At 54.9% G+C, this 14,814-nt stretch overlaps 1 protein-coding gene across 1 annotated transcript; it reads right to left on the bottom strand.

Moving 5' to 3' along the window:
- Nucleotides 1–3,022: 3,022 nt before the first annotated feature.
- On the bottom strand, nucleotides 3,023–13,221 carry LOC111161501 (potassium two pore domain channel subfamily K member 6). Its single transcript, XM_022525200.1, has 3 exons — nucleotides 12,900–13,221; nucleotides 5,569–5,964; nucleotides 3,023–5,432 (listed from the first exon to the last, which is right to left on the bottom strand). Exons 1-3 carry the CDS (start codon nucleotides 13,219–13,221, stop codon nucleotides 5,209–5,211), a joined length of 942 nt encoding a protein of 313 aa, XP_022380908.1. The 3' UTR covers nucleotides 3,023–5,208.
- Nucleotides 13,222–14,814: the final 1,593 nt, after the last annotated feature.

The following is a 14,814-nucleotide window of genomic DNA, read 5'->3' as shown; positions in this document are numbered from 1 at the left end:
GCCTGCCCCTCACCTCGCCCCCTCGTGGAACCACGCCCATTCTCCTTAGATAACCTCACTTTGCCTCGGGATCTCTCCTCGCCACTGGCTTTCCCCTCGCCCCGCGCCTTCTCCTCGCCCTGCACCTTTTTCTCGTTCCACGCGGGCGCTATCTTGTCGGTCAGCGCCTTCTCGATCCTCACCTTTCCCCCGTACCGCGACACCTTTTGGCCCCACTCTCCCCTTTCACGACCCTTTTCCATACCCCGGACCCCTACCGGCTCCACGTACAGCCTCCTGTAGCCCCACCCCTACTCATCTCCTCGCTTCTTCTCTGAGCCTCTCCCTGCGCGTGGCCCCGCTCTTTCTCCGCCCCTCCCCTCCTTTGCTCGGTCCTTCCCCTCCCCTCCCCTTCTCTTGCCTCTCCCCTTCTCGCCTCCCCCTCCTCCCTCCCCTTCTCTCCGCCCCCCACCCCCCGCATCCCTCCCTGGGGTGGACCCAGGCACCTCCCTCTTCTCCCCGGCCCCGCGGTACCAGTCGCTTAGTTGAAACCGGTCAACCGTCGCGGCCCGCCCCTCCTGCCCGGTTTCAAAATGGCCGCCCAAACTTCCGCAACCGATTTCCGCCTTTGCCGGGACCTGCCCGCCTCGTGCGCCTGTCTCCACGGTAACGCGCTTCCCAAGCAGCGCTAGTGACTTAGCAGCGCCTGTAATTTGGCAGCGCAGCGAAAGCTACATCAACACCCTGGCGCCACGGGCCTGGAGGGCTAAGGGCGCCGGGGATGAGAGTTTGTGATGGGAAGGTCTTCAAGGAGTTTCTACCGATTGTTCTGGCAGCCCTCACTCGTCCTCTGCCCCCCATCAAGCTTTTAATTAATTAATTAAAGATTTATTTGAGAGAGAGGGTGTGCGAGCAGGAGCAGGGGGAGCAGTAGAGGCGGAGGGAGAAGCAGGCCCTCAGTTGAGCAGGGAGCCCGATGCGGGTCTCGATCCTAGGACCCAGGGACCATGACCTGAGCCGGAGGCAGTTGCTTAACCGACTGAGCCACGCAGGCATCCACCCATCAGGCTTTTATATTGAAAAAAAAAAAAAAAAAAATCTTAAAAGTGGGGCACTTGGGTGGCTCAGTGGGTTATAACGCGTCTGCCTTTGGCTCAAGTCATGATATCAGGGTTTTGGGATCAAGCCCCACGTTCTGCTCCCTGCTCAGCGGGGAGTCTGCCTTTCCCTCTCCCTCTGACCCTCCCCCCAGCTCATGCTCTTGAGCTCTCACTCAACTGAATAATTAAAAAAAAAAAAATCTTTTAAAAAAGTTGTATATAGGGGCGCCTGGGTGACTCAGTGGGTTAAAGCCTCTGCCTTCGGCTCAGGTCGTGATCCCAGGGTCCTGGGATGGAGCCCCGCATAGGGCTCTCTGCTCAGCAGGGAGCCTGCTTCCTCCTCTCTGCCTGCCTCTCTGCCGACTTGTGATCTCTGTCTGTCAAATAAATAAATAAAATCTTAAAAAGAAAAGTTGTATATATATATGTCTTACATTAAAAAAAAATTTAAGGGGCGCCTGGGTGGCTCAGTGGGTTGGGCCGCTGCCTTCGGCCCAGGTCATGATCCCAGGTCCTGGGTTCAAGCCCCACATCGGGCTTTCTGCTCAGCGGGGAGCCTGCTTCCTCCTCTCTCTCTGCCTGCCTCTCTGCCTACTTGTGATTTCTCTCTGTCAAATAAATAAAATCTTAAAAAAAAAAAAAAAAGGAAAAAAAGTCAGGTGCAGCAAAGAGGATAATAATCATTAGTCAACAATTTATTGAGTACCAGACATTGGTCTAAGAGTTTTACAGATATTAAGTTGCTAAATTCTCAAACAAGTCCATGAGGTAGGTGCTGTTATCAACGCGTTTTACAGATTAGGAAACTCAGGCACAGGGAGGTGAAATCACTTGCCCAAAGCCACAGAGCTTGGGAGGGAGAGAGTTCAGACTTATACCCAGGGACTTTGCCTCTACAGTCTGTGGTTTTAACCACCTTTCCTTCACTCCTACACTCGAGCAGAGTGAAGGAAAAAGAAATGACACACATAGGCACATACATATTGCTGATATTTACCTGAAAAACCTGTAAAATCAGTGAACACAGCCTGAATGCTAGAGAAAGACTGACTTTCCACTGCACACTCTTGTACCTTTCGAGTTTTTAGCCTGAAATTTTACCCACCCCCAAAGTCTTGAATAAATGGGGCCTGATTTCTTTTTCTAGAGGAATCTGGAAGGAGAAGCAGTGAGGAGTCCCTTTGGGTCATTTTCAGCCTTGAACTTCAGCCCTTGTTTGTTTCCACCCTGCCAGCCAGACATCCCCTATGTAGTTCCCAACTTGCACAACTGTACATGATGACCCCGACTGCTTAGTTAATCAATGTCTGCCCATTCTCCCCCTCCTGCCTTTCTAACAGAAGTCCAATCACCAGCTTCCAGACCAAAATCTCAGGCCCAGCCTCAATTCCAGGTGGCAGGGGGAATCCTGAGGAATCCAAGTTAATTGTGGTGGCTCCATCACAATGGCCAAGGATTAGTTCAGGATGGGCATGTAAGCCAATTTGGGCCAATGAGAGGAGGAAGTCTCTGCAGGGAGGCTTTAGGGGAAAGGCTTCCTTGCTTCCAAAGAGACAATATGGCAAGAGATGCCCCTCTCTTCCTGCACTAAAAATGATCACGTATGGTTGTGATGTCTGGACCTGTGGCAGTCACTCTAGGGCCATGAGGAGAGCCCATGTGGAGCCAAGCCTTCAGCTGAAGGTGGCAGAAAAAAGAGATTGGTAACCTCAGGCCACAAGATCCTCCTGGAGCTATGGATTGTATGGTTGCCCAGAGCTCTCCCCAACTCTGGTGATGGGCAATATACAATCATCTCATTATTTTAGCCAGTGCCAGTCAGGATCTTGTTACTTGGAGACCAAATCTTTCCTTAGTTGTTTATAATGTTTCAAGTTTTTATTTAAATTTTTATTTAAATTCTAGTCAGTTAACATCTAGTGTAATATTAGTTTTAGGAGTAGTTTAGTGATTCATCATTTCCATATAACGCCCAGTGCTCATCACAAGTGTTTCCTTACTGATATAGATACAGAAATACCCTAAAGCTGACTTCTCGAGGCTGGTGTTCTCTCTTTCCCCAACCCAGGGCTGCCACACCTGCCCGCCAGGCTTCGCTTCCCCTATCTGTCTCGGGCCTCAACCACACCCTGAGACCTTCTGATGCCTTCCTCTGGATGCCCCTCTAGCCCTTCACACCCACCATATTCCAAACAAGCCTCAGTGTCTCCCTTCAAATGTGTTTTTTCCTGCCAGGTCCCTATCTCAGGGGCAGCCAACCATCCTTGTGCCTTTCCCCAGCCTTGTCTTGCCCAAGACTGTAAGGCCTACACAGGGCCCGTCCACTTGGCCTCCTGCGCATGACCCCTCCACGGCCCCTTTTCCCTTCCTTCGGCCCTGCCCACGCCATCGTACCCCTGCTCTGTTCCTGCGCCAACCTCCCCTGTGCGCCCAGCTCAGTCTCCCCCTCTGGTCCACCTCCAAACAGCAGCTAAAGCCTAAACCCGACCACAGCCCTCTCCTGCTCAAAAACCTTCCATGGCTCTCTAGTGCCTTCAAGAAAGAGGCCAGGTTCCCAAACTGGTCATTTAAGGACACTTAAGATCCACCCACGTCCACCGCTCCTCCCTCCCCCCACCCCATATTCCGATGACAGTAAACCACTTGCCTGAAGCTGACATTGACAGGCTTTCCTACCTCCAGACGCACACAGTTCCCGCTGCCTGGAGTGCCTCCCGTGCCCTTTCTTCCTGAATGTTATCAAGGTCCGGCTCAAATGCCCCATCCCCTCCGTAACTTCCACTGGGTTTGGCAGAGGGAATGGTTCAGTAGATGGGCCCATGGCAGCAAGTGCTCTGACGTACCAGCTGCGTACCAGTACACAGAAAACCTGTCACCTCCCAGTTCTGTGTCTGAGATCTTGTGCCTCAGTTTCCTCATCTGCCGAAAAAGGTGAGGATGTTACCTTCCTCGTATGGAAAGTACCCGGAGCAGGGCCTGGCCAAAGAAAGCAAAGAATACCGGGGCCGGCTCTGTGACATCATCTTGGAAGTAATTACTGTTCTTGTGGCCATTTTACAGATGACATAACTCAGAATCACAGAGGTGAAGTGACTGCCCGAGGACAGAGGCAGGACGCAGCCGAGCTGGGATCTGAGCCCAAGCAGAATGGCTCCAGAGGCCAGTGTACCTTATACAGTTAGCCTCGGGAGGTGGGGACAGCTGGAGCAGGGGTCCCAGCTCAGAGCAGGGCTGTCTGCGCCGTCCGGATCCAGGCTGGGTCCTGTCTCAGCTTCCAGCCGGTTGGGTGGCCGAGGAGGGTTCTGTCCCACAGGCCTATGCCCGGGCTCCTCCATACAGATCTTGCTCCCTAGCGTCACTTGAGAAAAACAAGTCGGGTCCACCTTCTTCCCCTGAGTCCTTATCCCTTCTTCCAGAAGCCCTCCCTGACCTTGCAGGCTGGACTGGGCCCAGTCCCTGTGCTTCCTCCCCCTCAACCCCGCCCCCTCCACCTATGCTTTCTGGAACACACCGCTGACCTCTCTGCCTTCTCCTTGAAGTCCTGCCTATCCTGGATGGCTGCTGTGTGGGGACAGATCTGTCTTCCTCACTGGACTGGGAACCCAGGAGAGCTGGGCCCAGGGCCACCTTAATGCTCCTGAGTCCCTCACGCTGCTCAGCCTGCCCAGAGGGAGTTCTAGATGAATGAATATATTCTTTCCATTTGACAGATGAGGAGATCAAAGCCCAGACAGGGGCAGCCACTTGCCCAAAGTACAGTGACCCATCGGGTGCCAGACATGAGGTCTGAGCCTAGAAACTGCTAGAATGGGCCAGTGAAGAGTGGCTGAGGGAGAGGCAGATGGAGTCAGTGACAGAATGAGACACAGAGAAAGTGAGAAGGAAAGCCAGAGAGCCCAGAGTTAGGGGAGTAAGAGAAGGGGCAGGGAGGGGGATCCCAAAACAGGGCCATGGCGGCGCCCTGTGGAGCCTGGGACAGGTACAACAAAGGACGGACAGCTGGTGGCAATGCCTCGTGAACCCTGCGAACACAGGCCTGTGCTCAAGGACGGTCCAGCAGAGCCGCTCCAGTCACGGGGGCCCCTCAGCCACGGGCCGGGTCCCACCAGCCTCAGGGCACCCGCCCCGGCTACCTGGGGATGGAGGCGTAGTCAGGGTGGGCGTCGGCAGCGAGCTGCTGGTGCGGTTCTGGCTGGGGGTCTACAATGCCCACATGATCATCCTCAGACTCGCTGAAGCTGGCAGGACACGGACTGGGCAGCAGGATGAGATCCGTGAGGCCGTGAAGGTCCGACATGTGACGGAAACTCTGCAGCAGAAGCATCATGACGACCAGGCCCAGGAAGAGGTAGACTGCGGAGAGGGTGGAGGGGTAATGAGCAGGCTCAGACCCGCAGGGCAGGGCCCCCCCTACCCTGGAGACCCCCCAGGGCAAGGCTGTGTCCCCCCACCCCCGCCCCACCCTGCCCCGGCCAGTCGATCCGCTCACCTGTGACCAGCACCTTGTAGAGGGCCCGGTAGGGCTGGCCGGGGGCCTCTCCGGGCACATAGTCACCCAGGCCGATGGTGGACAGGGAGATGAAGCAGAAGTAGAAGGCATCCAGGAAGCTCCAGGCCTCCTCCAGGTGGGCAAAGACGGCGGCCGGCACCAGGAAGCAGACGGTCACGGCTACACCCAGCAGTGCCACCAGGTGCCAGCGGGCTGCCCGCCGGAGGCCCCAGCCCCAGTGTGTGGTCAGCCAGGAGAGGGGTGCGTGGGTCAGCAGCAGCGACAGGCGCTGGGCCGAGGATGTCAGCAGCAGCATGGTGGCCGGCACGCCCAGGAGCGCGAAAGCAATGGAAAAGGCCTTGCCCGCATCGGTCAGCGGCGTTGTGTACCCGTAGCCTGGGGGAGCAAGGGGAAATCCTGCCATCGGCCTGGTGCATCTATTGGGGGGGGTTCTGTGGCCACCCTAAATGACACTTCATTTCACCCCAAAACCTGCCCCTCCCACAGCCTCTCATCTCCAGCGATGGCACCACTGTCCCTCCACTGCTCAGGCCGCGAGCCTTGTCATCCTTGACTCTCACGCCCACTTTCAACCTGCCAGAGAATCTTGCTGTCTTGAACTCCATGCGATCCTAAACCCGGTCACTTCACCCCACCCCAGCCCCATGGCCCAACCCTGGGCCTATCTAAGGTAGCAGCCTCCTCCCTCCCTGGTCTCCCTTCTCCCTCACTCCCGCCCTTGCCCTGAGTCTGTCCGCCGTCAACCCCCCCATTTCCACCCCCACCTCATACATAGGGTCCAGAGGGACCCTATGAACACCTGAGTAAGGTCATGATCCTCCCACACTTAGAGCCCATCTGTGGCTCCATTCCATTCAAGTGAAGGACAAAGTCCTCATCACGACCCACAAGGCCCCCATGGCACACTCCCACCTCAGGGCCTTTGCACAGTGCACGACCATTCTTCTTCCCCATGGAAAGCTCTCCCCCCAGGGCTGGTACCCTCCATTCCTCCCTTTAGGTCTTTGCCCAAATGTCAGTTTTTCAGTAGGGACTTTCCTTACTCCCTTATTAAATTGTTACACCCTCTGACCGAAGTCTTTTTGTTTGTTTGTTTGTTTGTTTTCATAGTGCTTCAACCTTCTGGTAAACCATGTGGTTTACTTACTTGGTTGGCATCCCTCTCGTGACTAGAGTGCAGCTGCAGGACAGGAGAGGCTCCTGCCTGTTTGGTTCACTCACTGCCAAAGCCCCGGCATCTGACCCAGAGCAGGCCCTCGATCTATAGTCAGAATAATGAATGAAGGGTGTAGGCTCTACACTTAGCTCAGAACCTCCATGTCCCTTTCTCTAAAATGGGTGTGATGAGCCTCACTGGGCTCCCGGAGGGTTGCAGGAACGCAGGGAAGGTCGGTGTGGTTGTGGGCGCTGCAAACAGAAAGAGGGTAAAAGGAAGTTCGGGTATGGGGGACACTGGCCCACTTCGGCCATGTGTAATTTAATATCTCTCTTTTTTTTTCCACAAATAAATAAAATCAAAGGGTCAGAGATACGACTGGGGGCGGTAAGGGCCCTGGTTTATGTTGACAGTAAAATGTTGTGCCAAGGGACTCCTGAGTGGCTCAGTCAGTTAAGCGGTTGCCTTCAGCTCAGGTCATGATCCCAGGGTCCTGGGATCAAGCCCCACATCAGGCTCCTTGGTGAGCAGAGAGCTTGCTTCTCCCTCTGCCTGCGGCTCCCTCTGCTTGTGTATGTGCTCTCTCTCTCTCGCTTTCTCAATCTCTCTCTCTGATAAATAGATAAAACAACATCTTTTAAAAAAAAATGTGATGCCAAAATGACCATGGGTTCACCCTGTGATCAATAAGAAAATGTGGAACTCGCACACACAAGCAGGCATTCACCTGTCCTTTCTCAAAAGAACCGGAAGCCAGGCCTGAAGAGAGACCACAACAGCCAAAACACGAAGCCACCAAGGGTCCACCAACAGATGACTGGTAAACAAAGGGTGGGATATACATATAATGGGGTATTATTTAGCCAGAAAAAGCAAATTCTGAGGCATGCTACAGCAGGATGAACCCTGAGGGCATTATGCTCAGTGAACAGAGCTAGTCACAAAAAGACAAACACTGTATGTTTGCACTGATCCAAGGTACTTTGAGTAGGAAACGGAAAGTAGAAAGTAGAATGGTGGTTATCAGGGGCTGCGGAGCGGAGAACGGGGAGATACTGTTTGATGGGTATAGTTTCAGGTGTCTTTCTTTCTCTCTTTTTTATTTACTTTTTTTTTAGATTTCATTTATTTATTTGACAGAGAGAGATCACAAGTAGGCAGAGAGTCAGGCAGAGAGAGAGGGGGAAGCAGGCTCCCCGCCGAGCAGAGAGCCCGATGCGGGGCTTGATCCCAGGACCCCGAGATCATGACCTGAGCGTAAGGCAGAGGCTTTAACCCACTGAGCCACGCAGGCGCCCCTCTTTCTCTCTTTTTTATTTTTTTTTTATTTATTTTTTTTTAATTTTTTTTAAAGATTTTATTTATTTATTTGACAGAGAGAGATCACAAGTAGATGGAGAGGCAGGCAGAGAGAGAGAGAGAGAGAGAGAGAGGGAAGTAGGCTCCCCGCCAAGCAGAGAGCCCGATGCGGGACTCAATCCCAGGACCCTGAGACCATGACCTGAGCCGAAGGCAGCGGCTTAACCCACTGAGCCACCCAGGTGCCCCTTTCTCTCTTTTTTAAAGAGAGAGAGTGTGCAGGTGACCTGGGCCAGGAGGGGCAGAGGGAGAGAGAGAATCCCCAGCAGACTCTACACTCAGGGCAGAGCCAGACATAGGGCTCAATCTCATGACCCTGACATCAGACCTGAGCCAAATCCAGAATCTGATGCTTAATCGACGGAACCACCCAGATGCCCCAGTGTTCTCTTTATTTAGGAAGGTCTGTGCCCAATGTGGAGCCTGAACTCTCAAGCCCGAGAGAAAGAGTAGTATGCTTCACCGAATGAGCTGGCCAGGCCCCCCTGTAGTTTCAGTTGTGGAAGATGAAAAGAGCTCTGGAGATGGATGGAGGTGATGGTTGTGTAACAGTCTGGATGTGCTTACTACTGCTGAACTGTACGCACAAAAATGGTTAAGATGGTAAATTTTAGGTGTTTGCTGGACAAAAATGTCTAGAAGTCGCTTGCTTCTCTCAGGTATAACTCACTGATCAGAAATTATTCCGGAAGTCATGCCTAGCTGCAAGGGAGGAGGGGATGTCTTTATTCTGGCCTTCCTTCAGCAAAACTCAGAGGACTCATTTTACCCCAGTTTTTAAAAGCTGTGTTAAAATACACAGACACCCCCCCCCCCCAGCTGAGCAGGGAGTCAGAAGCCGGCTTGACACGGGGCTCAATCCTAGGACCTTGAGATCATGATCTGAGCTAAAGGCAGACGCCCAGCTGACTGAGCCACCCAGGCACCCTCCAAAACCCTCCAAAACTCCAGTCCAGTGTCAAGTCCACTTCTGGCTCCCTGCTCAGTGGGGTTCTGCTTCTCTCTCTCCCTCTGACCCTCCTCCTCCACTTGTTTTTTCTTTTTCAAATAAATGCAATCTCTAAAAAAAAAAAAGAGAGAGAGAGAGAGGAGGATGCCTACCCCCTTTCTTTCCTTCCTCCTCCTGCTGGCTGGAACACAAACATGAAGGCTGGACTTGAGCAGCCATATTGGACCATGAGGTGACCTTGTGAATGGAAATTGCAGAGAGGACCACAAGGGTTTCTGACCATGCAGTACCATTCTGGTCTTGAACTGATAACCTTGAATGTGAGCACGAAATAACTTTCATCTATATAAGCAACTGTTTTGTGAGATTTATCACTTATGGCTCCAACCCTCATTAAGCACAAGGATTTGGATGGAGAAACTCCAGCAGCCCAGCTGAAATGACAGGTTTGCAAATGACACGAAAACCTTATAAACAGAAAAACCATAGAGTTCACATAGAACAGAAGCTGTGAGCCTTCACCGACCTCCTCTAATAGCTGAGTGCCAATCAGGGCTTCGCCACATTTTCCCTGCCTGACTTTGGTCACGTGCCTTCTCCTCTCTGAGCCCCAGTTGGCCCCCCGTACCGCCAAATGGGCTCATGAACAGCCCCCATCTTTGAGGACAAGTACAGTAACCCTCCCTGGTTGGGACAGGGCACAGCACTGAGCAAGGGCATGGGAAGAGTTAGCGTGACTGTAATGCTCACTTCCCCTCTCCCGGTTCCCAGTTCCGGGGGGCTGACGCCTCCACCAAGGCCTCAACTACAGACCCCGGCCCGGCTGCGGCTGCCTCGGCGGAGTCCAGGCCCAGGTCTTCCTCAGAAGACACGGGCCTATGACACAACCAGGACGCTCTCTGAATCATGTCTGGTTTTCTGCTTCTCTCAATACATTCAGGGCTCCGGGTTCACCAACAATGATGACCACGCAGGCTCAGTAAACCTGTTATTACCAGCACTTCCCGCGGACGAGGACTCTCTCCTTGACCAAATGGTCAGTCAGGTTCCTCTGCGCTCTCGTCTTGAGTTTTAGCTGCGATCCTAAGCCACTTTGGGAAGAATCCCTCCTCCCCTCCGCATCACCACTCAGTCATTTTTCCAACCACTGAACCCCTGAGGCCACCCTCGGCTCTAAATCCCCAGCTGCCTTCACAATATTTGGAGCTGAGGTCAGTCTCTCTCCCCTATGGCAAAAACCTACCATTTTTAACAAATGTGAAAATAACCTTTCCTTCCACACTACACACGCGTATCACCCTTCTCCGTGCAAGCCGAGGAAGCCCCATGTGGTGTGTTGGTTAAAAGCATGGGACTCTGGGGACTCTGAGCCCTCGTGGCATCAGTTCAACTCTCCACATTGTACGTCCCTACCTGTGCGGTCTTGGGCAAACTGTCCAATCTCTCTGGGCTTCAGTGTATTTCCATGAGAAAACAGCGTTGCGAATGCCTCTCAAGGCCATGTGCTGACTTAGGCTGTCCGCGCTAAGTCCTCTATAGGTCCTCACGTGGGGACTGTTACGATCTCCATTTTAGAGATGAGCGACGACCCCCGAGGCCCAGAAGAGCAACAGCTGCACAGAAAGGCAAACCCAGGCTGTGCCTGCCTTGAGTTTGGCTTCTGCACCTGTCCTGGTGGGGATGACTTCTCAGAAGCCAGGATCTGGGAGGAGGCAGAGGGAGACGCTGAAGGGACCCCGTGGAGCCTAGAAGCAGGTCGGGCAGGCCTGGCCAGCTGGGTAGAACAGAGTCTGGGAGAAGCACCCAGCCCTGCTGCCTGTGCTCTTGGTTTGCTGGTCCACACCACAGAGCTCAAAGCCGGTAACCACCTGCTACTTCTGGGAGGAGGCCGAGTTAAGAGTCTGGGCCTGTCCCAGCTTCCTCCCCCCAGTCCAAATCCCCAGTAGAGGTGAAGGGGAAGTTTGGGGGCTGGGGAAGGGCAGTGGGCGGAGCAGCAGAACCTGATGACAAAGGAATTTCCCAGGTCTGGGCTCTGAAGCAGGAAAGGACTTTTAGAATAGGGCTGGGGGGGAGGGGGCCAGTTCCACTTGGTGAAGAGGGGTGTTCAGAGAAAGGGGAGTCAGTAACCTGAAATCGGAGGCCAGCGTCCTGGTTCAGAATGGATCCTGGCTCAGGGCTGGGATCCTGAGTCCCAAGGAAGGAGGGGACAGGCACTGCTGGTGGGATCTTGCCAATTATGAAATAGGACTGGGAGGGGAATCCTCAGGCAAGGGTGCTTCTGAGCCTATGGAAGCTTGAGGGGATGTGATGGGAGCAGACAATGCTACAGGGATGATGGGAGGGGGCGGGTGTCCCAGGTCCTGGCTGAGAGTGTGAAGGGTAGAAAGAGGTCACGAGTGGGTACTGAGAAGGGTTCCAGGGTGCTGAGGGCCTGGAGTGTCCTTGACAGAGGGGAGAGTTTCCAGTCCAAAACCAAGGGGAGCAGTGTTGGGGTGGAGATGGAGGTCCCACTTGTGGGTCTGGAGAAGACTAGCGGGGGGGGGGTCAGGTCCCCAGCAGATTCCCCTTCTTAGGAAGTCCAGGGTGGGCAGGGGGTCCCGGGACAGGGGTAGTGGGTGCAGAGAACAGAGTCTCTCAGCTGGCATCCTGGGGGGTGGGGGGTGTGAAGTGGGATTCTGCTCTTGATGACAGCGTGTGTGGGAGGCACAGGGGTCCCTCCTGATAGAAAGTCCAGGTGGTTCCAGGGCTCTTACTGAAGCGTTTCAGGGTCCAGAGAGTGGCGAGAGTCTCATCTAGGGGTTCTTGGGTTCAAAGAGGCTCCCATGGAGATGTCCCTAGTTTGGAAAGTGCTAGAAGTTTTGCTGGAGCTGGTTCTGGGACTGCAGAGGTGGAAGCCCTGGCTGAGAGGCTTCTGGTGGGAAAGTCAGAGGTCCTTTCTGGAGGGCACTCTAGCTGCCTCCATGGTGGGTCCCTCTCACACATCCACCCTTGGGAGCTGCTGACCTGGAAGCCCCAGGTTCAGAGGGAATGGGATTGTCCTGTTGGGAGGAAACCCCTGCCTTGAAGGCTCCCAATTACAGGGGAGATGTCAAGATGGAGGGGTCCTGTATCTACAATCAGGGCTACCTGCTGGGGAATATGAGGCTGAGGGGTGGTCCTTGGTCTGGAGGAGGGCAGGGTGCCCTTGCTGGGGAGTGGTCTAGGTCCAGGGGGGTGGAAGTCACCCATCAGGGCCCAGGTCCTTGTTGAGGGTTCTGCACTGGCAGTGTGGTCTTTAGCAATGGTGCCCTGAAAGGATGTAGACATTCACAGTCCTCAGTGGGGCACCAGGGCCAGGAGGAGGCTGCGGTAGGACTTCCCAAGGAGCATCCCCAAGGGACATATCTGGAGACTCAGGAGACATTGTGGACAGAATGGCAGTCTGAGCCCAGAGGCAAGGACAGAGGTCCCTGCGTGTCTGAGGTCCGGGTCCAGAGGGGGTGAGGGTCCCCCAAAGCAGGGTCCTAGGCTTTCGCTGGAGGTCTCTTAACGTAATCCTAGGCCCAGAGGGGACTAGAAGGGCATGGGTCCAGGGGGTTCAGGCAGAGGAATGGGGTCCCAAATCCTCCCTGGAAGGTACTCTGAGGGCAGCCCTAGTCCCAAAAGGAACCGTGTTGGGGGATTCCTGCTGGGAGGAAGGGATTCGATGGTTCACCAAAGGGGGGGTTCTTGCTGGTGTGCACGCTAGGTCCTCGTTGGGGGTTTTCCTGGGAGATCCTAGTCCCAGAGCAGACTGGGAGCGATCTCCCCGGATAAGAGTACTTCGCGATGACGCCCGGGTCCCCAGGTGAGGCGGCGCTCACGTACCCACGGTGGTGACCAGCGTGCTGGCAAAGAAGAGCGCCGAGGCAAAGTCCCAGGCGGGGTCCGAGGCGTTGGCGGGCCCCGAAGCGTTGGCGAGCGCGGCGCGCCCCAGCCGTCCGGCCGCCAGCACCCGCTCCACGAAGGCGTCCAGGGCCGGGGCGGCCACGCACGGGCTGCGCCGCAGCAGCTCCTCGCGCAGCGTCTCCAGCTCGGCCCTGAGGCGAGCTTCGTGGGGCCGCTCCAGCCGCGCCACCAGCAGCGCGCCCAGCACCAGGTAGACCGCGTACGCGGCCAGGGCGCCCGCCAGGAGTGCGCCCCGCCGCATGGCGCCCGCCGCGACCTGCTCTCCACGGCCCCCGCCGCCCCGCTGACGTGGCCCCCGCCTCCCAGCCGCCCGGAGCCCAGCTTCAGTTCCGGCAGGGCTCGAGGCGCGTCTGCCGGTGCCCCGAAGAGGAAGAGGGAAAAGGGGAGGGGTGTGCGGGGGGGAGGAAGGCCCCGCCTCCGGTAAACTGAGGCACGCCCCAGCGCCAGGTGTTGAGTGCCTGGAGGGCGGAGCCCCGCGCTCCGGGACTCAGGACACCAACAGGATGGACAGGGTGGAGGGGTTCCTCTATTCCTTCCTTCTCGTCCTCCCAGTAGTCTGGGCTTCCTAAGTTAGAGAAAATCTCCACTCTTTTCCTCTGGCAGACCGGGAAGTCGCTCCCCAACTCCCCGGGGCCATCACGAAGATTGTGCACTGCATCGGGGCGCGTGGCTGGAGACAAGGGGGACAGACTGAAATTCGGTCCTTGCTCCATTCGCCCAGTCCTGCGTTCTGGATTGGGGCTGCACCCGCCCGGAGGGGACACTGTATAATTCACAAGGAGGGGGGCGCCTGGGGAACTCAGGGGGTTGGGCGCGCAGGACTCTTGGTTTGCGCTCAGGTAGTGATCTCATGAGTTGTGGGATCCTGCTGGGGTTGGACCCGGCTCAGCCCGGAATCTTCTTGAAGAGTCTCTCCCTCTGTACTTCCCCCTGCTCACAGGCGCGCAATCCCTCCTCTTTCTAAAATAAATAAATCTTAAAAAAATTTTTCAGAGGGGGCGCCTGGGTGACTCAGTGCGTTAAACCTCTGCCTTCCGCTCAGGTCATGGTCTCAGGGTCCTGGGATGGAGCCCTGCATCCAGCTCTCTGCTCAGCAGGGAGCCTGCTTCCCCCTCTCTCTCTGCCTGCCTCTCTGCCTACTTGTGATCTCCGTCTGTCAAATAAATAAACAAAATCTTAAAAAAAAATTCAGAGAGGGGCGTCTGGGTAGCTCAGTGGGTTAAAGCCTCTGCCTTTGGCTCAGGTCATGATTCCAGGGTTCTGGGATCAAGCCCCGCATCGAGCTCTCTGCTCAGCGGGGAGCCTGCTTCCTCCTCTCTCTCTGTCTGCCTCTCTGCCTACTTGAGATCTCTGTCTGTCAAATAAATAAATAAAATCTTTAAAAAAAAATTCAGAGACTCTTAACTGTACAGAACAAGTTGAAGGTTGCTGGAGGGGAAATAAGTGAAGGGATAGGGAACTGGGTGATGGGCCTAAAGGAGGGCACCTGATGGAATGAGCACTGGGCATCACTAATTCTACCCCGAAATTAATAATACACTATATGTTAACTAACTTGAATTTAAATAAAAATAATAATGATAATAATTCACAACAAGGGACACCACAAGGCAGGTGTCCCCTATCCCTCACGGACAGAATGGGTATCCTTAGCTCAAATCTCTGCTCACCACCTACTTCATGTCTGGCCCTTTGGTGGGGATACAGCAGTGACCCAGACAGCTCTAGACCTAGCCCACCGTGGCAGGGGGTGGGTGGGGTCCCAGCACTTCAAGTTCTAGACCTTGACCGCAGCAGGCGGGGAGGGGGGTGCTCCCAGAGTGGCAGCCAAGAA

Source organism: Enhydra lutris, unplaced genomic scaffold, assembly GCF_002288905.1.
Source record: "Enhydra lutris kenyoni isolate GAN:26980312 unplaced genomic scaffold, ASM228890v2 scaffoldscaffold85, whole genome shotgun sequence".
NCBI lineage: Eukaryota > Metazoa > Chordata > Mammalia > Carnivora > Mustelidae > Enhydra > Enhydra lutris.
The sequence above is the reverse complement of the archived record's forward strand: the minus strand, read 5'-3'. Positions and strand labels throughout refer to the sequence as shown.